Source organism: Salarias fasciatus, chromosome 20, assembly GCF_902148845.1.
Source record: "Salarias fasciatus chromosome 20, fSalaFa1.1, whole genome shotgun sequence".
Taxonomy (NCBI): domain Eukaryota; kingdom Metazoa; phylum Chordata; class Actinopteri; order Blenniiformes; family Blenniidae; genus Salarias; species Salarias fasciatus.
Genome location: NC_043764.1, coordinates 9435636 through 9462962, shown reverse-complemented (window position 1 = coordinate 9462962; position 27327 = coordinate 9435636). Strand labels below are relative to the sequence as shown.

Below are 27327 nucleotides of genomic sequence, written 5' to 3'. Positions count from 1 at the left end.
GTCAGAACAGGTTTTGCCAATCATTAACAACCGCTGTGGCCCACTCTTCTGTGACATCCAGTTTAAAGTGAAAACGCTCAGCCGTTACACAATGGGGAGGTGGTCTCCGCCTGACTTCCCCAATCCCATTTACAGCTTAACTATTACAAAACTGAGACGTTTCCAACCTGCCAGTAAGATAAATGATCTTATTTTTGCATATATTCAGGATTAGTACGTATCGCTTATTCCGTGCAAATACCGACTGTGATGATCATTTTTATTGTTTAGTCAAAGGTTTGCTTCAGTCAGTAGTAGTTTTTTTTTTTTGTTTTTTTTTTTGTTTTTTTTTTCCAATGTCAGTGGTGTAGTTTTGCTGTTTGGGTGGGGATCTCCATCTTACGAGGCAGCATTGGATTTCATCTCTTTCTCTAATACTGCCTGGTAATGATGATGATAACCATCCTCAGACTCTGACCTGACTTTAGCGTTCGCGGTGACGAGAGCAGCGAAGCGCTCGCGGCCTCGCCGGGGGCCTCCCCGGATCGGCTCAGACGCCTGAGCGGCGAGAGAAGTGGCCCTCAGGATCCATCTTACCTGACAGTGCTGGATTCTACAACTGTTGTTCTAACACTGTCTGGTAACGATGTTTCCCGGGCGGCTCTGTGGTCTTCAGTGCAACGGTTTCCCTTCTAGGACAGAAAATACTCCAGTTGTGTGATATTTTAATCTGAAGGTGATTTCAGGAACGCTGTAAGTGTTTAAAGATGCTCCAGGTTCCACTCTGCTGAATCTTTAGTTTACTTGAGTAAAAGAAGCCAAACGTTTGTGTGAAAGTGCCAGAACATTCACGTCCCGGCTCTCTGCCGTAATCCTTCGTCAGAGATGGATTATGCAGTCGCAGCCCCAAAGGTCGGCCTTTATTGTTCGTCCGCTTCTTTACTCACCTCCTTGTCATTTTTTGAAAATGTTTATGGCAGCTCGACCCCGCCCAAGTTAAAGAATGGCAGTCGGTTGACGGTTCCACCGGTCCTGCAGGGCCTCATTTCCTTGTTCCCTCCCCTGAACAGCGTTGGCCTTTGTGTTGTGTGGCAGTGATTGGTCCACCTCGTCTTACCTGCGTGGCACATCCTGAAAGTGACACATGAGCTCACCTGAGAGCGCTTTACGGCTGAAAGATGAACTGCGGACGCGTCGGCCCTCTCCCTGCTTCCCCTTGGAGGAAAAACCAATGACACCTATTTTTTTTTTTTTTCCAGGTAGAATAGAGTTCACGCTATAAAACTGACATCGGGCCGTGAGCTGAGCTCGCACCGACGCCTTCGGCTGTTAACTCTAAGCCCTGTGGGATGAATAGGCAATTACACACCGCAATCAGTCTGGCAGATATATGAATTTAATGGGTAAAGAAATCAAACAGACGTCACAAATAAAAGCAAATAATGGAGCTGAGACCTTGTGTTTGCTAAAGGAGGCAGAATTACCCCACCAATATTGACCCACACCTTTATTTGCCCACCCAGCTCCATTATCCAGGCCACAAAACCATGAAATAGCCTTTTTTCTTCCATTCAACGTGCTCTTTTCTTTGTGTTGTTGTCACATATCTTGTTTTAATGTTATGACGTAGACAGATTGGAACAGGGATGGTTCACTGCACTTTTTTTCTCTTTCTCTCTCTTTGGTCTCTTCACATGTGGCTTCTTCTCTTTTTTTTTTCCCTGCATCTCATAAAATCTGTACGGTGTCCGTGACCGAAACAAAAAGGGGAAGTGTCTATTTCCAGCCTGTCTCTGCTCTGTTTTCCTTCAGCTCTCGTCTTCCTCTCTCTCTCTGCACAGGTGAATACTCAGAGGGTCACCCTTCCAGCCTGTTGATAGGCGTCTTACCAGACATGGTTAGATGTAATTACTGTTGTCTAATACTGTCTGGTAATGCCGTCCATTGAATGGCATTACCTTCTGCTCTCTTGCCTTCCTCTTCTCTTGCTCTGGTGTGTCTGACATGCGGCGTACTGACAGAGGAGCAGTGCAGGGAGTGCATATTTATGATAGCGGCAGATGGGACTAAACCACGATGACTATGGAACTATGATCCTTTCACTGGAAGATGGATGGATTTCTTGTGTTTCCTTCCATGTGACTTGAGTCAGAGTTTCCTCACTGGGCTGCAGTCCGGGCCGAGATCAGTGACTTTTCTGATGTGAATTATTTTCTGACAGGACTTTTAATGTGAATGTTACATACCCCCCCAAAAAAAAGGTATTATATTAATATATCTGAAGAGAGATCTGCCTTCTTCCTCTTTCTGCCCTAACCGAATTCCTTCTGGGAACTTGGCTTTTCTCCAGGTACACAAGAACAATGTGGGCAGTTTTTGCAACTTTATCTGTTTAACTCTGTACATGACATTAACTGTACTTAACTTTGAAATGCTGCTGTGTAATATGAAAGAAGATATTAAATAAAATACGCTCAAACTTGGAACCTTCCTCTTGTTTGTTTCTTTCATTTACAGCTTTTAGAAGTGTATATTGAACTTTGTGTTCAGATCTGCACGCTCGCCAGCTCTTTGTGGCCGTTTTTTCGGGCAACAGTGAACTCTTCCCTCGGCCACACCGGAATGTCGAGCCCCCGTCAGGTGTGGATCAGGTTACTGCTGAACAGAGCTCCTTTTTAAATGCCTCAATTTACCTATGAGGTCCCCCTCCACCCGCCCACCCCTCAGCTAAGCCCTCATTGTGTCTCCCTCTCTGGCGGTGCACAGTGGGCTAGCTCGATAACCCGGGCAGCACAAGGCGTGTTTTCACCGCCGGGCCGGGCAGACTTACAGTAGACTACCTACAGAAATCCATACGCCATTCCGTTCAGTCACAGGGAGCATTTTACAGACTTATAAGAGGTTTTTTTTTTCCTCTCTCTCCAGCAGTATGGATGTGGTGTTAAATCAGGCCTGCTGGCTCGGGGGTTCACTCGACTGGTTAAATGCTGGTCTGATTTTATCAGTAGGAACACAAACAGAAAAAAACCCAAAAACATTTAACTCAGCAGGCCCCAGGCTTCATTGATCTGATACCGGGGCAGAGAGTTCACTCCTTCAAGAAGCTTTACTTCCTTTATGAACTGAGCCTCATGGGAAATATTTGCAAAGAACCTGATCATTTCAGGTGAAATGCGTCCCAATAGCAGTGTTTCTGCTTAATTAGTCTTTCCCAAACATAAACTGTGCCGAAGTTCTCGCAGGTGATTAAAACTGATTTCCTGCCACAGCTTACACAAATACAGAATCACATCCTGACAACCGAGCCCACTTAATCATTAATCTCTGGCCAGCCTTCACAGCGGAGCAGCCTGTCACACAACAGCGATCAAAAGACACACATTGGCACCTTTTTAACAACAAACCAGGAGGGACGCATCGATTTGCCAAGTCTCCTTGTCTTTCACTTTTTATTATGAACATTAAACATTAGAGGAAAGGTGAAAAAGAGACAAGGATAAATAAATTTCACTTATAACAGCTTAAACTTGTTTTTCTGTTGTAACAATGTTTGAACTTTGGTTTCATTCATTTTACATTGTGAAAAAGCTGCTTTAGGTGCCCAAATTAACTTCTTTGTTTCGAGTAGGACTGTCTAAAGGTGCAGTTCAGAGCATTAAAATGCATGGACACTCAAATTCCCCAAATTTGGGTTTGTTGACCACGACTCACAAACATGTAAATAAATAAGTCACACTAATAAAATATTCTGGCCTTTTTGGAGGGATCTATAATGTTTACAGTCAATACTTCCTGTTACTTTTCAAATACTGACAGTTAATTTATCTCAATATCCTAGAAAGTATTAAATTTGAGGGTTTTTTTTTTTTTTTTTTTTTTTTTATGTAACGTGACTGAAATGAAGAACATCAACCTCCTCCCAATTTAATGAAACTCCACAGTGACGACACTGGAAAATAATTATTAAACGTCTTCTCTATGTATCCTTTGTGTTTTTCCCAGAACTGACCCTTTCACCCCCCCCCCCACCCGCTGGTTTCACTTTAGTCATAGCTTTAACTGCACTGATGTTGGTAAGTCACTGATTTTGACCCAAATTCCCGAACGGCGCGTGTGATCAGTGACTTTCCCTGCGGGTGACGTCACGCCTTGAATCACATTCCTGTCTGGCAGAGGGCCTGTGGAGGATTCCTGCGCTGGTCCGTGCATGCTTGGTGCAGTCGGACCAGATTCCTGCATTAGTGGCGGCTGCGGATGAGGAGGCGCGCTGGGTTTGCCGCTGGGGTGGAACAGCAGCACGAACCCAGGCCCAACGGCTGCAGCATACCTGCCAGCGCGCTGACGTCCAGCTGCAGCTGCAACTGTCTGGTGTCAAGAGGAGTGGAGATGATTACGTGTTCGGGCAGAGGCGGTTCGGTTAGATTTTATAGAGCCTTGTTGTAAAATTGGCTAATTGTATTGTGTCTCCTAATTATTTGTTATACAGCCGCTGTTTCCGGCCAACGTTCAGAAGCTGTGGAAATCACATTTTCCATTCAGTGTCTCAGTTTTTGCTACACGCAAAAAAATATTCTCAGCAAATTCATATCTTTTTTTTTTTTTGTTTTTCATCTAAACATAATTCAACTGCATCTCATATTTATATGTTGGATGCCAAATTCTTAAATATTTCCATAAGCCAATAAAGCAATAATATTTGCAAATAAACTAAATCATTGTCTAATAAGTGTTAAAGCAAACAAATAAACAAAAAACAAATTAAAGTAGCCAACAAAAGTTTTGTAACATGCTCGTACATATCACATCTCTATGGAGTTGGTTTCCTTATGAGAGGAATAAAGACTTTTGGAGAAATAGACCCCTTTCTTTATCAATGAATTCATATTTCTGGAAAAAATATTTCCAGCTAATGGGGAAAAGTTTCAAATCTGACAATTTCCGCAGCCAAACATACATCATATGCATTACTTGGCCAATTATGTGTATTCCATTTTATGGAGATTTTCAATTTAGTGACTCCAAAAACATCTAAGAAATTTTAAAAAATAAAAACACTGAATTGACTAAATTAACTAGTTTCCAGTCAAATGCTGTGTCCATATAAAGTCCTTTTCATAAGTCTCATGCTTCATATTTACTTCATAAAATGTTGTGATGGAAATGGATGTATAGAGATTTCTGAAGACTTTAAATAAGCGTGAAAATGTGTTTCTGGGTTGTGTGTTTTTCCTCATTCTACACAATAGATGGAAGGATTTGAAGTAAAAGCTGAGAGGAGTTAAAGGGAACTGCTAGTCTGATATAATTTGAAGCACTGAATTACAAAACAAGTCACCTGACGACATCCACACAGGGAAATATAACATTGGCTTTGGCGAATCGGAATCTCTGTGTTTAATTTTGTGTTATTTTTGTTGTTACTTTTTTATTCTCCAAAACCGTAGTTACACAGAATATAATCCCTAAGTTAAATAATGTCTCCGTTGCCTTTAATGACCTCGATGAGTCAGTCTCCTCTTCAAAATCAATTTTTCATGCTGTTGATGTCTTTCATAGCTCTGGAGGGTGTAGCCGTCGTCATGAATGACGTTAATCTAGGAGTTACCCTCTTGGTGCATCACGTCCAAAAAAAACAACCTTTATGATTGTTTTTATAGAAGAGGTGATAATCAAACACCAAACTAATCTGATTTATCACAAGGACAGTGTTGGAAAAGCATGTTTTTATACTTGGTTTACCTAGAACATGCTGCTGTCGGTCTGGTGGATGTGAACTCTGGGAACACGGTGAGACGCAGACCGATGTAACTCTGTAAGGAAATCATGAATAGCTGGAGAGAGGGACCCTATTGAGACGGGCCTTTCTTTACATCGTAACTTAACTCCATTTCTCCCACTATAACGCCTCGACAAGGCGAATCCCTCCAAATAATGGGTTGTGCAGGGACACCATTGCTGCAGGCTGCATCCCTGTAATTGCCGTGCGCTTCCTGGTCGGAGGCAGTTGAGATGACATGGGAATGGGCGCGTCTCCAAAGAGACACACGAGGAAACGGTGTCACCGCCCAACACACACACACACACACAGATGCACACCTACTTTCCATACGGTGGTATATTCATTTTCATAAGTTTTGTTTCCACATTGAGGGAAGCACTTCCTTCCCCCTGTGAAGCAATGCAGTGACATGTGAAGAGTTGCCTTTGTTTAGTGTAAATAGTGGAAAAACTGGATTTTCAGTGTGATGGCTGGCGGAAAGTGCACCCCGTCCTGAAAGTTACGCTTCATTCAAGAACGTTGCAGATAAAGGAAAAGATAAAAACAGACAGAGGTCAAATCCGAATAGCAGGTGATGGTTATCATGAATGGAAAAAGGAATGCTCAGCAACAAGCGTATACTCGTATGTACAATGCGGACAGATACACACAGTTTGTCGGCAGATGGCGAGCCGCGAGGTCGACGGGGCTGTAAAACAAGCCTGTTCTCTTTGTCCACCTACGCAGCACTTTGCACAGTGTGTCTATCAGATGGCGGCTCTTTATCAAGGTGTGGCCGACGCCGGCTCCACACAAAGCCCTGCGGAGCAGGAACACGGGAGGCCTGCCTCTCGTGAGCGGGGTGCTCGGGCCGGACGCGCATCGGTTTCCCGGCAGCTCTTTTCTTATCGCTGCTCCCACGTTTACTGCCGTCTGTGTGAAAGTGACTGAGCCGACCAGGCCGCCCAGCCACGTGTTCCTTCTTCCTGTAAAATTAATCACTCATTAAACGTGTAGCAATAAAGAATGTGCGACGCAGAATTTCTGTAAAAATTGATCTGAAGTGAAAGCAAACCATAGTGATTGAACTCTAAAACAATGTGACAGCATGAATGTCTTCCCATCAGGTGAGGCTGTTGGAAGCGGACCTGATTGAAACCGTCGTGGCCTTTTGATTATACCCCAGCCTTTGTTTGACTCCTGGCTTTGAATCTGTGCGTAACCCGCATTGCCGTTGCACACGGTTGCCGTGCTGCACATTTAATTACATGGTTACGTCGGTGCTGGGTCTGCGAGGCACCCGCTCCTGTCAATTATCAGGCTGTTTGGAGGAAGAGGGGAGATTATGCGTAATTGCCAACTGTAGCTGGGCCTGGGTGTTTCCTCCTGAGTCAAATCACTGAGACAGAAGGTGATTAGTGGATTTGCCATGCCAGCAGACAAATGCTATGTTGCTCAACTGCATACCTGCCTCTGGATTTGGCACGAGACGATATGATTAATGAGCATGTCTGAGAAAATTGAGAATGATTCAGCTGGATGTATCAAAATACACTGATGTTCACCAAAGAAGCGTCTGGATGCATGAAGCTTCACATTTATCAGGGAAGTCACAGCATCCAGTAACTTCTGCATTTCTAAAAGCACATCAGTTCGTTGATGACGGTCTCATATCACGTCATAGTGAGAGAGTTTCATCTCTAACTCAAGATCACGATCATATCCACTTCGTATAAGCAGCGACTTGGCATGTGGATTTGAACTGTAGGCCCATTCACCTGCTAAATTATAGTTGAGGTCCAGTTTTGCTGCTCAGGCATGTACAGGATGTGGTTAAAGGATTGAAGACCCAACCAACCCTCTTGTATACCACTTTTATACAACTAAGTTGCAGGACGCTGGAACCCAGCTGTCCATGGATGAAGCTGGACGGGTCAGGGGTCATCAGACAAACAACCGCACATAAATCTAGGAGCAGTTGAAAATCGATAAATAAGTTCAGCTGCATGTTTTCATATTGTGGAAGGAAACCACAGCGCCCAAAGAAAATCCAATGAAACATACAAACTCCTCAGAAAGGCCATTCAACACAGCAGGCTCTGGTTATTGGACAGTTTTTGGAAATTCAATGACAATTTCATTTTGTGTTTTCAGTTTTGGTGGATGCATTATAGATTATAGTGCATACCACTACACTATCAACTTTACAATTCATCTGATTTGTTTAAAAAACAAGAGTGTTTTTCAGCATCCTGCAACAATACCAAGTATTTCCATTATTTTCGTAAACAGGTGAAATCAGTCAAATGTGCTTGCACCTTAAGTTAATTCTAATTATCTATTAACCTGCAGCTATGTTTGAAAAAATATTTTTTCAAGAATATTGTACAATATATGCCCCTTGTGTATGTAGAGATATGACTTTACCTTTACCTTGAAAAGCTGTCAGTGTTACTGCTGCATTTTCATTTGCGTCTGTTTTTGTGTATTTTTGTTGCTGTTGCAGAGAAGTTTCACCAGAGGGCACTGTGGTGCAAAACTAGGCTTTGTAAAGTAAAGTATCTGTCATAGAAGAAGCGATCTCGGAAGCAACTAGAGGGGAAATAAGTGATTATTTAGGAAGAAAAACGATCATTTAGAAGAAAGAAGAAACCACAAGCTAATTTCTCTCAGTACTCAGGTATTGTTTTGTCTGTTTATTTTGTAAAAGCAGTTGTTAATTATTGTTTTCTCTGTGCCTTTTAGTTTTCGCGGTGTGTTTACAGTCTGTAACAAGATGGACTCCATCAGTTTTGGAAGCCACTTGTGTCCTGTCACTGTGTACCTGGAGGAATTATAGTCAGTTTTATTTTGATTGACACTCTGCTCTCATGTTACCATACGGTTCACGCGAGAGAGGCTTAAAGACCATCAATACTGAATGAAGCTAAACTTGTGTGTGTGTGTGTGTGTGTGTGTGTGTGTGTGTGTGTGTGTGTGTGTGTGTGTGTGTGTGTGTGTTCTTGTATTTCTATCCTTGTTGGGGCCAAATGTCCCCACAAGGATAGCAAAACGTGAAACGACGTGCCTTGTGGGGACCTTTTTCCGGTCCTAAGTAGGAGAAACAGTGTTTTCTTGACCATGTTGTTGTTACTGAAAAAAGTAAAAGTGCAAAAACATTTCTTTAGGGTTAGGCTTTGTTGTGGTGTGGGTTAGGGTTAGGGTAAGGGTCAGGGTTAGGGGCTAGACATGAATGGGAGTCAATGGACGGTCCCCACAAGGATAGAAATACAAGACTGGGCGTGTGTGTGTGTGTGTGTGTGTGTGTGTGAGAGATACATAATCTTGAGTTGTTAGTCTGTCTTGAGCCGCCGTTGTCAGAGGATTCAATCTACATGTGGCAACTGTTGCTACGGTTCTCATTACCCAAGCAACCGGCGGTTGTTTACATTTCCCCCGTGGGTTTCTGTGAGCGGCTGAAGCTAACTTCCCCGGTCTGTACGGCAGCCAGGGTGTGTGTTCACTGTTTGTCTTGGCCCTGCGGTTGGACGACAAGGCCGAGGAAGAATAGGCTGAGGAGGTTTTTAATGGAGTCGTCTGTGTGTATGATGTTGGATTTACAGGTAAAGTCCTTCATTAGTCGTTGCTGTGCTAATAAATGTCTCTCTCCATTGTTTTGCTGTGTAAATGCACAAATAGCCAAGCAGTGTGAAGCCGTGAGCGATGCTGCAGGGTTGTGTTGTTCTGTGAATAAATAACTAAAATGACTCTTTGGGTTGCTCTGTGGCGTCCAGTCAGTTTGCTGCCAACAGCTTCAGTAAAGGAAGTGTAAACCCCCCCCCCCCCCCCCATTTAACAGAAGACAGCTCTAAATATTGGAGTAACTCAGTGCACCACCTTCTGGTACAAAGCGGTACTATGAGACGAGTCCTTACGTTGCTAACTTCAGGAGAAAACTCAGTAGAATAATATGTGGACTATTATTTAGTTATTAAATGTTTAAGCATCTCATTGTTAAAATCTTACTGGTGCTTTGTCATTTGTTCTTTTAAAATCATATGATAATGCAGGAATTGCATTATTTTGTTGTTTTAATCCATTAGTTTTGGATTTTTGAAAAAAAAAATTCTTGCAATGAATTACAAGAAATAAGGCATGTATTTAAATATATACACACCCTGATAGTTAACTACTCTTCTTCTGATTCTGCAACAAGGTCATGCCATCGAAATGCTTGAAGGAGAAGCAACACGGGGAAGAAAGAAAGAAAATAAAGGAGGCGTGTGATCCTGCAGGGGACTCGAAGCAGGAGGATCCAGGAACAGAGAGTCCTCCATCACCTGACTGTAGTGGCAATGAGGAGGCGTCGTCAGGAGGTGGACTGGAGCACATCCAGGGGGAGGAGAAAGGGAGCGCCGCAGACAGAACTAGATTTTCCCACCTGTCTGCCAGCCAGGAGGGCCAGTTTGAAGAGTCAGGTATGTGACGAGGAGGAGGAGGAGGAGGAGTATTTTACTGAACAGTCATGGGATATTGTGTCCATAACTTCAACTAAATCTGTAAATCTACACAATCTGAATTCAAATTCATGTAGGTGATTAAAAACTGGACGACACATCACACCTGATGAAATGTGTTTGTTTGAGTGACTGTGCCGACACTCCGTGTGTTGTAGTGTCGGCTGCATGCATAGTGGAGCGGCGCCACCGGAGGCCGAAGCCCAGGGACAAATTCAGCTGCTCCCAGCGAGTCAGGGAGAGGCAGGGAGGGGAGCCCCGGGGCCCGGGGCCTTTCTACTTCTTCGGAGGAACTAATGGAGCTGAAATGTGAGTTAATAATACAGGATGCAATGAAAATGAAAATGTGGAATTTTTAATATTTAAACATCTCTGCAATTTTAGTTTGTTAAAATTAATGATAAAAATCAAAATTACAACAATATCTTGCAACAATAAAAAAAAAAACTAAAAATACTGTCAGCATTTACATGCAACAGTTGAATTTTGCTGTTACTTCAAACATGCATTTTCAGGCCGTCCCTAGTTGGTTAAGTGATGAAGATGTAAGTGCAGCTGATTTCTTCTGGGACTTCTTTCATTTAGTGTGAGTCAATGCTGTGAGAGCAGAGGCTGGAAGAGGATTTACAACAAGCAGAGGGAGGACTTCAAGCTCAAGTGGTGTGAGACGAAATCGCCATCCAGCTACAGCAACTTCAGAGAAGGTAGTGATTCTTCTCCAGACACCATCTGAATACACTTAAGTTCAATGCCTAAAGGTCCTTATTGATTGTGTTTTGTTTCCAGGTGAACAACTGATCTACCAGATTCCCAACAACAAGGTGCTCACCACTAAGATCGGCCTGCTCAGCAGCCTGCGGCAGTACGAGCGAGTCAGCAGCAAGGTCAGCCACGGGCAGGAGCTCAGGTGAGCAGCTCAGTTCTTTATCTGTCCAAGAGTCACCTTTTAAACACGCTGGTTGGATTTGGTTTGATGGCAGACAGATGTAAATGCGTAAATCTCCTGGCGCTGCCTGATACTGGCTCAATATCTGCCCAAGAGGTTGAGTCCTATAAACAGGTCGATCAATGGACGTGGATAAAATACTTGATAACACTTTACTTGAAGGCCCCCTGTATAACACATTATAAGTAGTTATAAACACTCATAAATGATCACAATAACCCACTATACAGCATAGGATTAGGGTTGGGGTTAAGGTTAGGGTTAGGTCCTGATGTTGTAAAGCATTGTGATCATTTATGAGTGTTTATAACTATAGTTATAGAGTGCTATAATGTACTTATAATGTGTTATACAGGGGGTCTTCAAGTAAAATGTTACCAAATACTTGATCAGACCTGTAATTTGGCAAACTTTTGCTTGCTCCAACCATTTTAGTGCAAAACACATTTCCACCCCTAGATGGGGTATGGAGTCACTAAGCTGCAGGAGAAATTATTAACGTATTGCTGTGTGCAGCTCACAGCTACAGTGCAGTGTCCACAATCTGCTCTTGTCCAACTCCAATCCAAAAAGATGAGCTGAACTCTGAAGGACAGACTGGCAGGAACGTGGCTCAACATCGCCCCCAATGTTCAAACAACAACAAAACAACAAGGCACCATTATAAAGCCACGCTAGAGGAGTGTTTTCTATAATATCAAGTTGATCAAGTTTTGGAGGACACACTTTAAAGTCCTGTATTTTGCCATTGAACCCTAATAAAATGAGGATTTCAGTGTATCCCAGAAATGTTTCTCTAATTTATTTGAAAGTAGAAAAGAAATTAAAAATGATGACTGATAAAACATTTCAAGGAACATTACCATGTCCCAGGAATACACATTGATCCATTAAAAGAAGCATTAATGAAGTTTACATGCAGTGAAAACTTACCGGTAATATTAATGGGTAACACTTTACTTGAGGCACCCGGTATAACACATTATAAGTAGTTATAAACACTCAGAAATGATCACAATGCTTTATAACCACTATACAGCATAGGATTAGGGTTAGGGTTAGGTCCTGATGTCATAAAGCATTGTGATCATTTATGAGCGTTTTTTAACTGTAGTTATACAGTGCTATAATGGACTTATAATGTGTTATACAGGGGTGCTTCAAGTAAAGTGTTACCATTCTTTTATTTTTAAACTTTAAACCTGTGCACGCTAGTGTTCCTCTGAATTTAGTTTGCACGTGAATGCTTAAAAATGACAATAAAGACCTTGAACCTTTAACCTTGAAATGACTTAAAATTTGCTTTTAAAAAATAAATCATCGCATTAACAAAAAATTCATATGGGATCTTACACATAATTGTGCTTTACAGGAGGTTAAAAATGAACGATTTCATCCCCACAACTTTCCGCATGGATGTGAGAGAAGAGCGGGAGACTTTCTTTTCACAACAGGAGGGTAAAATTCCCAAACACACATCTCACCGACACCGACCTTTTGACACACTAATATCTCCACGCAACAACAACGCAATACAGGTCCGACTGGATTTAGGTTTTTCAGGCTTCGTTTTACAACCAGCTGAATCAAACTCAAGAGGTCATGCATTGAAGGAAGAAAATAAAGGGGATAGTTTGGGCTTGGTGGCGCTGAGACAACAGTCGCCTTGGTGAGTGTTTAGTCACGAGGTCGAGGACGACGGAAAAATAATGCACTTCACCTCCCATAAGGCCCTGATAAAATCACCGGGGGGACATGCTGTTGCCGTGGAGACGAGTCAGCAGAGGGCAGGACTGAGACACAAACACCAGGAGAGACCGTCTGCACGAGACAGAGAGAGAGAGAGAGAGAGATTTGAAAAACAATGCTGCCAATGCGGCTGTCCTGTGTCTGCGATGATGCAGGAAAACAGACGCTATGATTTGAGGAGCAGGCTTTCTTCTTCTTCTTCTTCTTCTTCTTCTTCTTCTTCTTCTTCTTCTTCTTCTTCTTCTTCTTCTTCTTCTCCTTCTTCTTTTTCTAACAAACATGGTTATCACTAAGTAAACAGAAGTAAGACACAGACAGCTGGTTCACATCTCTGGCTGATAGACAAAGTTGTGAAGACCAGACAAGAGAAAAAAAATAGGGGAAAAAGTTACAGAGTGGAACAGAAATCTTTATCAAAACCTGGTGTGAGCTGAACTGCGTGTCCATTTTTCTTTATTTCAGAGATACAAACTGAAGAGAAGTCACGTTGGTTGAGATGTTCACTGATTTTTAAAGTAAATAAAGCTCTTTTGTAGCATTTTCAGAATGCTTTGGTTAAAAAAAGCACATGTATTATTGAAGTCCAATCATTTAGCTTTAATAAAAGCACATATTCGATATGAATAGTTGTTGCTATTGTCATAAAAAAGGTGAAAAATCTCTATTATGTTTTGTCAGGCATCATATTCAAAATCAGATGAAAGGAAAATGCTTTCATGAGGGAAATATTATACATTTTAGTTTCTCTACTCCCAGTCATATGTTTTTATCCAACAGTGAGATTCTTAATTAAAACACAATAACAAAATCAGTTAAACAACTGAATAAAAAATGGTCTGAATTTGTTCAATTAGGTTAAAATTAATAAATATTCCGGCCCTTAATGGATGGAACGAGTACCAGTGTATTAGTTACCTTCTTCAGCCTCTGGACACTCATCAAGGTCAGTTAGTGCTAGTTACAAAACTGGAGATAAGCTTTTCAGTTAAAAATACACCAGAATTGAGAGGATGATATCAGAAATGTAACTTTCAGTTCTCATTGTCATGATAATCTCCAATCTGGTTGATAGTCGGTCAGAAAATACACAAAAATAAATTCGAAAAATATTCAGAACAAACTCACAGAAGGTTAAAGATGACACTTCACAAAAACACAGCAGAAACGGCCACCAGTGGCTGGAAGCTGACCTGATGTGGCTTCGCAGAAGCCTTTATATTTCACCAACAGCTGACATCACCTGACAGAGCCGTGCTACTTCTGCCAGGTTTGGGCTGTATGTGGATCTGCAAGCCCACGGGTCTGAACCAGGGCCGAGGGATCTTCCTCCTGAGGAGCCAGGAGGACGTGGCCGCCTTCAGACTCAAGCTGCAGCGGATGGAGGACCAGCAGGGCCGCCGGACGGTGCAGCACCGCCGGGCCCAGGCGCACGTCGTCCAGCAGTGGGTGAACAAAACGCTAAAAACTGCTTTCATCCTTACGTCGTGTCCCCTTTACAGTCGGCCCACACGCCGCCTTTCAGTTACATCCAGAGGCCACTGCTGCTCAACGGGAAGAAGTTCGACGTGCGCTCGTACCTTCTGATCGCCTGCACGGCGCCGTACATGGTCTTCTTTTGTCACGGGTACGTGCGACTGACCTGCGACCCCTACGACCCCGACTCCAACGACCTGTCGTCCCATCTGACCAACCAGGTGAGCTGTGACACTTGGCCTGGCCGTCATTGCCAGAGGGTCGGGGCCTTTCACCTCATCTGGTTATTTCAGACCAGATGAGGAACATTTCATGAAATCTACTCTGAATCTGACTTTGTTTCTAAGGTTCTGCTAAAAAAAAAAACCTTAACCTGTTGCCAATGTAGAAACTTTATTTAAGTAACTCTGTAGCACTAAAGGAGTTACTAGTAACTGCAATCAAGTCCTCATTTTCAGTCTTTCAGCGAGTTGTCGTCAAGACATTTCAGAGCATCAGCATCACTGATCACAGGTTTATAATCTGCTGTCCAGTTCTGTCAGCAGAAGTGGAAATATTACATGTCTGTTTTTATTTGGTTACATAATTTAGAGAAAAAAAAAGAAGTGGTTTGTGCTTCATACTCAGTACAGACTGTCTGTACTGAATAAAAAGAAGAAGTAGGAGAATGTGTGGGCTTTTTTTTTTTTATTTTGTAGCTGTAATACTATGGCTACTGTAGTGCATGTCTTTATCCAAAGAGCTTATAAAGGAGAATATATGTGAAGACATGCTGTGAGGCCCAAATCATTTTTTTAGGTTTCAAGATGATTTGACATTTTTTTCAAACTGAAATTTTTCCTATTTTTTCTGACTATAAAGACATTTTTGAGAAGCGTCATTGTGTTTTTAAAGCAGCATATTAAACTAAACAGTCATTTATTTTCATTTTTTCCCTGAAGCCTTTGAATTTTGATTCCTAAAAGTTTCAATCTTTCAGTGGCAAATATTTTACCTTCATGTTTTGTCTCAAACATAATCTATTTGTAAAAGATGTTACAAATCACCAGAGGTAGCAAAATTATTCCCTTTTTTTTTACTTTTAAAGAAGTATAAATTATTTAAAAAGAATTGATTCAATTTACTTTATTTAAATATAAGTAAATTTAAGGTTAATGCATGTGACAAGGCAGTTTGAGAAGAAATAAATGGAAAAAGAACTTTAACAAAATACAAATAGTTCAGATTTCCATTCCAGCTTGTTGCAAAATCTCTCATCTTCTTTCAGTAGGGAAATCATTTGCGTGCCACAAAGTCAACATTGTTTCTAAATGTTGGATAACAGATCTCCTCCATATCCTTCGCAGGAGGTCATAAAGCTGCAGCTTCAGCTGCGACAGTCTGATCTTCAGTCTCCACATGTCTCTCTGATCCCCCTGCTGTTCGTCCGCAGTACATGCAGAAGCAGAACCCTCTCTACAGCCTGCTGAAGGACGACACTGTGTGGTCCATGGAGAGCTTCAACGCCTTCGTCAACCGCAGGTTCCAGGTTTCCAGGGGCCTGCCCAGGGACTGGGTGCTGGGCGCGTTCACCGTGAGTGCCGCGGCGGCTCCCGGCTCTCAGGGACCAATTATTATTCTGGTGATGGCTGCGGCTTAATTGAGACTGCGGTCGTGTTTGGATGAGCTCATTCCAGTCTGAGGACGCATCATCTCATCGCATGCAGGGAGCAGTGGGAACAGCACACCTGTTGTTTTCCTCTGATGCTGCGAGCAGAGTAAAATCAGAGGTCTCTATGAAATCTGAAAGCCAATCAGCAAATCAGAAATTATGTCAAATGAGCGATTTTTTTTGTCACAATATTCACAATTTCACTTTTGAAAATAAATTATATGAAGAATCAAACAGTCTAGAAGAGGAATGCAAGAAATATCCATAAATTGTTAAACACTTCTATCATTCGTTTGTTTCAGAGGCGCATGCAGCAGATCATGAGCCAGTGTTTCTTTGCAGTCAAGTCGAAGTTGATCTGCCGCCTGGGATTCTTCGACCTGATTGGCTGTGACTTCTTGGTGGACGAGGATTTCAAGGTGGGTTGGACAGTGGCTCGACCTGCTGAAGGGAGGCGAGTGCCGGAGGTGACGCTGCTCATCGAATCCTCTCAGGTGTGGCTTCTGGAGATGAACTGCAACCCGGCGCTTCACACCAACTGCCAGGTGCTGAAGGAGGTGGTTCCCCGCACTGTGGCGGAGGCACTGGGTGAGTTCACACCTCACACCACCCGTATCGTCCCCCTGCAGTCAGTGTAGGGGAAACTTATTATTCAAGGCAGTGTGAGGCGCTGATGTCTCTGTATTTGTTTTTGTTTGAGCAGATTTCAAGCATGTTGTGTAGCAATTATTCACAGGACTGCAATCAGAGGCAGAGCAAGTTGGGTCATGCATCAGCTGACCTAGAAAATGGTCGTAACCACCGTCACCACAGTGAGAGAAGATCTGCATGTCACCCGAAAACACCGTGACCTCATTTTCACGCTAACGCCTCAAAAACAAGGGTCCAAAGGTTTAGACTGATAGAAATAAATGTTTTGTGTGCATGCCAAGCACCAAAAGGAAATGTAGTGACATTTCGATCCCACACGCATTCACACTTTACAAAGACTTACAGCAGCGACCAAACAGACATGAAAGCATAATACTTTTTAAACAGAAGGCTACAAAAAATAAGTCTGAATTAAAAATTTCAAAGAGTAAAGGAGAATAATCCCAACATCTGATCTTCATACAGTGATGTATTACGCAATATTGTGTCCCCATAAGCTTTTTTTTTTTTTTTTTTAAACAAGTGTAAATCTCATTTTATTCAACATTTTTGCTTTAAAACTGAAATACAATGTTTCCCTTGTTTGGTGTGTACAGTATGTATCATATCTGCCGATTAGCTCTGTGAAATATTAGTTTCAAACAGTTCAAAGGAAAAAATAGTAACTGTACAAAGCGGAGAGGCTGGGAAGCGTTGTTAGCTACAAATGAAGACTTTCAAGGGGGAATTTTAAGGCACTAACTAAAAGTAGTTTTTTTTCATGCATGAGCAGAGAAAAGGGCATTCTTTTGTTGTTTTCTCACCCTACATGTCTCTGACTGATGCCAGTTTCACAACCACTATTACTCACTCAGGTCAAGCTGCAGAGGAAATGGTTAAAAATCCTACATGTCCCACATGTCACTGTCTGCTTTTAAAGGTTGCTTTAATGCAAAATTAACAGCTAGTGTTCTAGATGAAGTAACTGTTGTGTTCCTGAAAAAAGTGGCACGCATTGTGCAGAACAGTGTTTCTTGCTAACAGGTTCCTCTGCTTTGTTCCCTTCTGCAGATTTAACTCTGGAAATCTTCAACAAGTGTCGCCTCAGACAGAAAATCCTTCCTTTGGCCAGCCAGAGAGAGTTTGTGCTGCTCTATAATGGAGCTTTGACCCCTCGCTCTGTGCCGGCCTGCAGAAAGAGCAATGGAAACGCTGAGTTCCACCAAAAACCTGCCCAAAGGACACAAAAGACTGAATCCAGAAGATGCAGGTCTGCAACAGAGGGAGAGAGTGATCAGACATCCCCTGATACTCCTGTGACTGTATCAGAAAGTGGAGAAAGACATAAAAGTCAGCCTTCCACCATCACCTCGACTTCCTGTCTAAAAGTCTGCAGTAAAGAGACGGTCAGGACCACCAGGCCTCGGGTCCAACTCAAACTGAGTAAATGTACGCTGCATCACCATCTAAAGACTGCAGGCGAGTCAAAACCGCCCAGGACTCATCAGGAGACGAGGATCCTCACGTCTCTGTCGTCGCCGGCCCTGAGCGAGCGGCGCTTCGTCTCTCCTGAGACACTGTTCCCCGAGGACGGGTTTAAAGGGGACACAAACGGCGCAGCGCACAAGACAGAAGAGGAAGTGTGATATCACACATGCAAACAGCTGCCACGTAAAAGGCTCCAAACACCTGGTGCTTTTCAGACGCGTTCAGGGAAGTGTGAGAGAGAAAAAAAAAACTGACAATAAATAGTATCTGTATGTGCAGCAGTTTTACCTGGTTTCATTTCTTTTTGCATCAATTTTGAAAAATTCTGAGAAAAGTTTAATTTTAAAATTGAAACCTTTTTCTGAATGACATGACTTGATCGTAGGTTCCATATCACAGCTGCAAACTCCTCCTTCTGTCATGTGAAACATCAGTGTGTCAGCTCACAGCGAGGGAGCCATTCAGACGTGACTGGACGCCCTCCCATCACCAGACGGTAATCCCAACCAGGAGCATCAACACCGGCGCACCAACACAGTTGTTGCAGCTTGTTTTGACTGCACTCTCTTCTCGCTGCTTCGCCTCTCTGTGTCATAACTCCTAATTATCTCACTCGACCGTCCGCACTCGGGCGGGCACGGCTCCCATCTTTCCCAACAGGAACGCTTGCTTCATTCACGTTTTCCCAGCCGGGAGGCCGAGGCCATCGGGGAGCTTGTTTTATCAACATGAAGAGGCGTAATAATGCTCTCATTTGGTCAGCCGGCCTGTCAGCGGCAACACGACCAGTTTATATTTGTCGTGTTGACGCGTCAGCAGCCTCCCAGCGTGAGTTCAGAGTAAAGAACGACCAAAGTGAGGAAGCGGCTCCGTCTCCTGCAGACCGCCAGCAGACAGGAAGGAAGGAGCAGCTTCGACGCCACAACTCTGACAAAGCAGCTCGCCGCTTTTGTCTTCGATTCCTCTTCAGAAGTTGGTCGCATCTTTCATTCTCGGGACTTTGTGGAAATGCGCTTGACGTGCTGGCAAAAAGGGGGAACTAGAGCTTAGCAGCACCCCGCCTCTTACTCTTCTCCAGCACACAATATCCTCTTTTAAACCCAACCCCCCCCTCCTCCTCTTCCTCCTCCTCCTCTCCATCTTCATGTTGCCTCTGTGGTTCTGATGTGACACACAAACTGTTTGGGCGATTGCCTCAGCAGATGGTGCTCAGAGTGTGGACGAGAAGCTGAGACGGAGCCGGGGAGGACAGACGTCTGGTCCGTCATGGGATGCTGCAGTGTGACCCAGAGGCACACTGGAGTGGACGAGGTGGGACCCGACGAGATCGAGCTGCTGGAGCTGTCCGGAGACAACTTAGGGTAAGACACAACTTCAAGATCACCCCACACTGGAAACCCTCCGCTGGGTTGCCTGCACCTTTAACACTCCGCTGTCCGTCCTGGAGAAAAGTCATTTGTAATAAACTCAAAGTGCAGATTAGTACGTAGTGAATAATTGGGGTGCGTTTCTCACATCTGACAGCCTCGGCTGCTGCGGTTTCTCTCTGAAAGTCTGTAGGTTTCTGTGGCTTTTCGATTGTCATGTTCTGCAGCTGAACATGTTCCACAAACAGCGCACTGTGCATGACGCGCGCACAGAAGGTGGCTGTTTACAGTAACAGGACGTGCCGTCCGACAGATACAATAGAGATTCAAACTCTTTTAGTGAAGTGAATGTTTCATTTACATCACTAACTGAATAAAAACTGAAACTGTCTGTTTGCTCTCCATGAATCATCGGAAGAAGACTGGAGGACAAACTGGCTCCTGTTTACCCGGCGATGCTGCACTGATGTGATTAGCAGATTACGATAGTAAAACGGCTGAAACGTGGAGGGGTTTAATTCAGAGTTAGGGCGGGACAAATCCCCGCGCGTTTGAAGGCTGAGGGATTAGGACGGGCTAATTCCAACAAGCGCTCCTGCTCCTTATGTGTGGCTGTTTAATCATTATTAATTACAGACGCAGGTCGCTCCTGTTTGTAGTTCATAACGCAGGAAATGTCTTCGAGATGTGCGGTCCTGCGTATGCTGAGAGTCAGGGCAAGTGGATAAAGTACAGTTACGTACAAATTACAGAAAGGTCACAACTTTATTGACCAAATGGAGTGGGAAGGAGACTCACCTAATAGAATAAATATCCTTTGGAGGCTTTTCTTCACACAGTTTGCATGTTCTTCCTGTTTGTCTGTTTGTTTGTTTTTCTTCTCATTTCTGGTTTATGGGAATGTTAAACTGACAGGCAACTTGTTAGCATATGCAAGACTTCTTACAAAGAAAAGTGACCCGTATCAAGCATGATTAACCTCCATGAAACCCAGTGACAGGCACCAGATGTGTCAGAATGCAATAACAAACATGACACAGATTTAAAAACCGCTCGACCGACAAATAGGCACAAACAGGAAGTGAGTCAGAAACCTCAAAACACACTCATCAAATGCAACGGATTCGACCCAGACTTGACCCGGTTCAGGGTAACGGGAGAGCATGAGGAGCGAAGAAATACTGTGTTGAAAATACGCCTGGGACAAACATGGAATCAGTCACACTTCAATCAGTCTCTTCAGGATAAAGTTAATATTCTGTATGTTCACCAGATATTAGCATTTTTAGCAGTTGGGAGCACACAGACCAACTGTCAGTCCTGCCTGTTGTGGCAACAGCTATCATTTATATTTTTGTATCGTTAGTGAGCAAACATGTCAGTAAATAGTGAGCAGGTGTGCGTGCGTGTGCACGTGCGTGCGTGCGTGCGTGCATGCGTGCGTGTGCTATTGTAATCTGATTATCTAGTCTGGCTGTGCCTGCTGCTGAATGGCAGGGGGGCAGGACGTGTCATTAATATTATGATATGGCGTGTGTGTGTGTGTGTGTGTGTGTGTGTGTGTGTGTGTGTGTGTGTGTGTTTTCAGGGTGTGGAGCCTGGGAGAAACCAGACTTCAGCTCTCAGTGAGGAACAGCAGAGACGAGCAGCATCTGCCTCCACCTCCGCCGCCACCACACAAGCCTTCAACCCGACACCTGGAGCGAGAGGTGTGTGTGCGTTCGTGCGTTCGTGCGTTCGTGCGTTCGTGCGCGCGTGCGCTTTCTGTGAGAGAAAGTGTCATAAAACATTCACACTAAGAGCACGCCCTGTGGCTCAGTCCGAGCAAACATTGAAACTCGTTTCAGGGCTGAGATGAGTTGAGAGGCACGTCACATGATCAGCCACAGTTTCCTCTCTCACTGATGCAGAAGCCAGACACACACTTATAGGAATTTCCATGATAAATGTGGGATTTTCAGCTCGCCAGGTTGAGTGTGATTCAAACTTTACAGGAAATAAAGCAAGCAGGAAACAGCACACAGCTACAAGGTCTTATTCCAACATGGTTTCCACTTCGGTGATTACATCGATCAAATTCAAACTGAAAGAATACTGCAGATGTGTTTGCAGACATTTGCTGAAAAAACTGTCATGAACATCGCAACTTAGAGTAGCAGTGTGTGTGAATTGAGGCCTGGTGGAGGCAGTGAGAAATGGTTACTGAATGGAAAAGAGGTGAGATTAATGTGACAGTTTTCGGGATGAAATATTACAGTCATGTTTTCAGAGAACACACAGTGGGGCGGAGGGGGGGTTTAGTCTGACAGCCTGCAAACCAAGGGTCAGTTCTCTGCTTGGGACACTTTCGGCGTGGAAATTCCTGTTCTTTCTGTGCATGTATGGGTTTTCTCTGGGTTCTCTGGTTTCCACATGCCTATTTATCATGGTGCCGTTCAAGAATATTTGCTGCTTTATTTTATTTTTATTTATTTATTTTTTTTAAAGTCAGTTTAAAAATCACAATTTAATGTTATTTATTTTCAATAAAATACATGCCTAGATGAGCCAAAATTCTCTGTATTCATCGTGTAATTGTTAACTTATAACAGTTCTTGAACAAACAAGAAAATGCTGAAAGTGACAATATATTCATTTATATACAGAATCATGTTGAGCTAATATAATGTTGATATTACATACAATATTGATCATATTGCATTCCATTATATAATACTACACTGTTAATATATATTTTTATAACAATTCTACAACCTTCTCCTTAATAGTAATATAAAGTAATATATATTGGTATGTTTGCTGCATCAGTACATCAGTAAAGTCCATCCATTGATCCATTAAAAAAGTTGTGACCAGCAGATCTGTCCTCCTGTCTTCTGTCTGTAGGTGGTGCTGTGGGGAAGGAGCAGAGATGAGCTGCACCACAGGATTTACTCCCAGCAGCCAATCAGAGGCTGGGAAGGCCAACCTGCTCACATGTATGGAGAGATCTTCCACTCTTCACCTGTGTCTCTGTATAACAGCCACGCTCAGGTAACTTGACACCAGCCTCCCCACACAGCAGTCAGCAGGAAGTCTCCAAAGAAAAGCACAGGACAATAGAGAATGGTTATTTGACATACTGTACAAAGTGCTTGATGTAAATATTGAAAATGAAAGAGGAATTCTTAACTTTTTAGTTTAAAAACCAACATGCGAAGACACAAACCTGATCAAAACAATAATTCAACTTTTTATCAGACCAAAGGTGATAGATAGATAGATAGATAGATAGATAGATAGATAGATAGATAGATAGATCGATAAAAACTTTATCAATCTCCCAAGGGAGAAATTCAGGTGTCCAGCAGCACACACTAATAATTCGCACGCAAATAAATAAATAACAACAGTACAATAAAGTGCTCATAGTGTACTCAGTTCGGCTCAGGCACATCTGTTATACAGCCTGATTGCCGAGGGGATGAACGACCTCTTGAAGCGCTCAGTTCTGCAGCGCAATGACAGGAGCCTGTTACTCCGGTCACTCTTTTGAGCTGCAACTGTGTCGTGCAGTGGATGTTTGGGGTTCCTCAAAATACCCTGCATTAGAGCCCTCATCCTCCTCTCCAAGACTGCTCCAACAGAGTCCACCTTCCTCCCCATCACAGATGCACACAGATGAACACAAAGCAGATCACACCGATAATAGATATCTATATTTCAAAGTTTTGTCAGATCATCAACAATGTCAAGAGGAAATTTCCTTTCAAATTAATTTCTTCACTTTTATATCTTTAATATATTTCAGTATATTCATGCATCAATACTTCTACTGGTGCACAGTTTGAATGTGGGCCCTCGTCTCAGTGTCTTTGTTTGTTTTCACAGGAGACCACCGAATGTTTCCTGGTGTTGTTTTCTTTCCACCTGCTGATTCTGTCTGTGGACCACTCCCGAAAAGACTTTATTTATGAGGTAAGAGTTATCAATGTATACTTATCAATAATATAATGACAAAACTTCACTCTGATGTGAAAAGTTTGTGGTGCAAATCGTTCTACTCTGTCAGTTTTGTGCTCCCTGTCCGGCCGGCGCAGCAGGAGGAATCTGTGGCGTTATTTTTACCTGCAGGATTACATTTTGAGAAGAGATCTTCGTAACAGAGTCATTATAGTCCAAAGGGAAAAAATGTCCTCATTTGGAAAGGCGGTCTCTCTATCAGTCCTGAGGGTTGCAGACCGATTCGCCAGCCCTCCGTGTGCCGAGGTGTCCAGGTGCAATACACTCTGAGCGCCACGCTTGGCAGCCATCCGCATTAGCGTGTGTGTGCTTGTGTGTGATGGGTGGTTGTGATAAGCATGTTTAGACTGGTGAAGTGGTTAAAGGCTCTATTTAAATAGTGTACTTCTTTATAGTCTACAAGGGGAAAACTTCCCAGGTTAGTTCTTTTCAAAAAATCCACAACTTCAGGAGGATGAATGAAGAGCTGGTTCTGCCTCTTCAGGAGGCAGATTTGAATCCAGACTGTTGTTCTCAACAGAATGCAGTAAATATGGACCAGACACAGAAAATAAAGCATACTGTTCTGTTCTCTTGGTGGACATCACTGACTTATCTTTAATATTTTTGTTTCACCAATTGAATGCAGACGTGTTTTCCTTCTTTAAGTCCATTGGTCTTTCACCTCGCAGGGCGTCCTTCCTCTTTCTGGACTTGCCTTCCAGACCGTCTCCACAGATCCTGACGCCTCGCAGCCGCCGCACATGTTCGAGATCAGCGGTGAGTCAGTGGAAACTACCGAGCTCAGCTCTGTCGCACAGTGAAGGGCTGATCTCTGCTCGCTCCCTCCGTCTCTCAGGTCCCATGGTGGACTCCAAGGTCTTCATCTGCCCCACGTCTGCAGAATTACAGCGGTGGATGCAGCACATAGACGACAGGAGATACAAGTCTATGGCTCAACCCATGAGTCCCTCCCACTGCGCGCTTTCCTATCTAGTAAGCTCTGAATCCATTGAAGGGTAACGCGGTGAACCTGCAGGTGGCTAAAACACTGTTCACACCTTTGGCCTGCAGTTACCGTGCGACGAGCACTGGAAAAGAGAAGAACTGAAGAAGTACTTACTACAAGCACCGATATGGAAGTGGGAGGGCGTGCCCATACACCACATGGGCCAGCCGGGGTACATCTCCATCGTTCACATCATCAACACACAGAGACAGGTAGCACACACACACACACACACACACACACACACACACACACACACACACACACACACACACACACACACGGCACTTAATTCAGAGTGCAAAATACCTATAAAGACAAAGAATAGAGAATGTAATGAATACACTGTGACTGATTATTTTGCTGATTACAAAATGTGTTTTAGAACGTGGGTTCGCTCTGGTGATTTATGACCATAAAAATAGATTACATGCTGGTGAAGAAGCACAATTACCTCCCAAAATACTGCTTTATTAAATTGTTGTGCTCATTAGTATTTCACCAGTGTAATGAACGTGCTCCTGCAAGTTGAAAGAAAAACAAAAAGCAGCCGTATGAGCAAACTCTCTAGTTCAGTCCAATGCTGGAACTATTTTGCTGTCAGTTTTATACTCCGATAAAGAAGTTCTGGTAAGTATTGCATTGCTATCTACTGTAGGACAGAAAAAAAAAACCTTATCACAGCACATCGCTGCAACAAATAACAATGAAGACACCAGCATCCTTCCAGTGTCACTTATATACAGTTTGTGATTATTATAGACTGCACGGTGTGATCGAGAGCATCCTTTGAGTTTTATGCCTGGTGTAATTCTACAGCAACACGGTCGGCTTTGTTCCTGCAGGGACTCCAGGAAAGACTGATGGTTCTCTTCCCTCAAGATGTGCTGCTGCTGTCCGTCGACAACAGGCGGCTGAATATAAGATATGAGGTAGTGAAAAACGGCTCTGTGGGAAAGATCCAGTAGAATACCTGCATGGCCACAAAATGTTTGTTCTTTAGACTGATGGAGCAGCTTCTGTAAAATTAATCTGCCGTTTGCACAGTTTCCATCACATGTCAGATATTAACAGATCTTCTTAACGTGTGGTGTGACAGGGCAGGCTGGCCCGGCACAGCATCAAAGCGGTGGAGCGCTCAGCTCTGCCTGGACGGCTGGAGTTCGAACTTACAGGTATTGTTCACGTCGCCTGTCCTGCACACATGTCCTGCAGTGATCCACGCTTTAATGCCGCTGCCGTGTTTCAGGTGAGCTGATGGAGCCGCTGCAGATCTCCTGCACCTGTCCGGAGGACTATCAGAACTGGATTTTTCAGTTACAACAGGTTAAATTGTTTAATCTTCAGGATATTTTTAGATAACCTGTGGAAAGAACTAGTTTTTCTTAGGTTTACCTAAGCAAGATGGCGATTTGACCCATCTAAGATGGCGATTTGAAACCCAGCACAGCCAATCCTGTCCTGTTTTCTCTGACATCACGCCCTTACGCAAGTTAAGCCCCTCTCACAAGAACGTGCGACGAACGCCCCTCGACCCATCACAGTTAGAGCCTCATGGGCTCTTCTGATTGGTCAAAGATACCTGGAGCGGTCGAGATTCCTTTTCAGCTCAGAACAGAGACAGATGGAAACGCTGCGCCCTCGCGGTAGTGCAATTATGCTACACTCCTAAAGGATTATCAATGGATACTCTAACATTTAATCCAAAGAAAACACAGAAAAATTAGCATTGACTAGCAAAATCCTGCCTACAGCACCTTTAAGGGGCCCCTCTTTTACAAACACCAACCTTTCTAGAGGCCTCTATTCAGAGATTCACAACTCCATTTTTGCATTCAAATTCAGCTGCTGTATTTTCACTGAATATTTCATGCAACCTACAAATGATTTACTAAGTAAATCAGAAAAACTTAAAAAAAAATTATTAATGGTGTTATCCTTAAATGGCCTCTAGGTGAATTTGAACATCACACTTGTGAAAATCAGGTTGATGAGAGCCTGAGACTTCATATGTTTCATTTTAGACTCCAGTAGTGACTCTAGAAATTCTATTTAAAATGTTTGATTTGACTGGATTGTTCTTTTGAAAGTCTCGATGCAACTACATTTCCTAAATGTGTCAAACCGTTAAATTAAATACTCGCCGGCGTTGCTTCACTGCGAAGCAGCTTTGATGAAGACGGGATTTGTTTCTCTGATCCTCAGCTGGACCGAAGCAGCCACGTTCCCCTGAGTCACGCTCCTCCTCCCATCGTGCCGAAGCTGCACAGGAGCAGGAAAGAGTCCCAGGAACCGATAATCACGGCCGAGAGCTGTCACGTCAACGGGCGCAGCTGACTCGGCAGCAAAAAAGGAGAGTGACGTGTAGACAGATAAAGAGCAGACACATCACGGCCTGAAGAAACCAAAAAGACACTCGTGATCTGTTTTTTGGGAAGAAATGACAGGTTTAAAAGCAAGCGTTTGAATGTAGATGCCGAACCTCAAAAATTAGGTGAAGAAACTGTAAATATTTGTATGTCGACTTCACTTTTTTTTACAATAAAGTAAGAAAAATCTAAAGACTCACTCATTTCTTGCAACACAAGGTAATTTATGAGTGTTTATTTCAGTGGTTAAACTTGTACAGTGGTGTCCAGTAAACATCCAGTGTGTTACAGTCATTAGGAATTGAAGGATTATTACAGGTATTTGATCTCTGTGCATATAAATTACAGTCAAAACAGTGAATGACCCACGCTCTACTCTTTATACATGAAACCATCTACAGTGAAGAACATTTACATCAGAATCTCCTTAG

At 43.2% G+C, this 27327-nt stretch overlaps 2 protein-coding genes across 7 annotated transcripts in view; both read left to right on the top strand.

Annotated features, from left to right (window-relative positions):
• ttll10 (tubulin tyrosine ligase-like family, member 10) overlaps nucleotides 1-18359 on the top strand; it is a 33720-nt gene extending 15361 nt beyond the window's left edge. For all 3 annotated transcript variants that reach the window (XM_030117929.1, XM_030117928.1, XM_030117927.1), the window contains 11 exons: nucleotides 9933-10194; nucleotides 10392-10542; nucleotides 10819-10937; nucleotides 11020-11140; nucleotides 12552-12637; nucleotides 14196-14370; nucleotides 14451-14622; nucleotides 15834-15974; nucleotides 16355-16471; nucleotides 16547-16640; nucleotides 17754-18359. In XM_030117929.1, coding sequence (XP_029973789.1) covers nucleotides 9936-10194; nucleotides 10392-10542; nucleotides 10819-10937; nucleotides 11020-11140; nucleotides 12552-12637; nucleotides 14196-14370; nucleotides 14451-14622; nucleotides 15834-15974; nucleotides 16355-16471; nucleotides 16547-16640; nucleotides 17754-18328 — 2010 coding nt within the window. In that variant the 5' untranslated portion in view covers nucleotides 9933-9935 and the 3' untranslated portion in view covers nucleotides 18329-18359. The remainder of the gene's footprint in view (nucleotides 1-9932; nucleotides 10195-10391; nucleotides 10543-10818; nucleotides 10938-11019; nucleotides 11141-12551; nucleotides 12638-14195; nucleotides 14371-14450; nucleotides 14623-15833; nucleotides 15975-16354; nucleotides 16472-16546; nucleotides 16641-17753) is intronic.
• Nucleotides 18360-18545: 186 nt separating this feature from the next.
• Nucleotides 18546-27085, top strand: LOC115407551 (probable pleckstrin homology domain-containing family N member 1). Of its 4 annotated transcripts, none has more exons than XM_030117932.1 (12): nucleotides 18546-18666; nucleotides 19373-19531; nucleotides 21126-21246; nucleotides 22424-22570; nucleotides 23408-23494; nucleotides 24211-24298; nucleotides 24378-24514; nucleotides 24593-24739; nucleotides 25373-25459; nucleotides 25627-25702; nucleotides 25777-25853; nucleotides 26733-27085. In XM_030117932.1, exons 2-12 carry the CDS (start codon nucleotides 19437-19439, stop codon nucleotides 26862-26864), a joined length of 1194 nt encoding a protein of 397 aa, XP_029973792.1. In that variant the 5' UTR covers nucleotides 18546-18666; nucleotides 19373-19436; the 3' UTR covers nucleotides 26865-27085. The 4 variants fall into 4 exon arrangements, with proteins under 4 accessions (XP_029973792.1, XP_029973791.1, XP_029973790.1 ...); XM_030117931.1 differs by lacking the exon at nucleotides 18546-18666 and adding an exon at nucleotides 18800-19142; XM_030117930.1 differs by lacking the exon at nucleotides 18546-18666 and having other exon boundaries at nucleotides 19149-19531.
• Nucleotides 27086-27327: the final 242 nt, after the last annotated feature.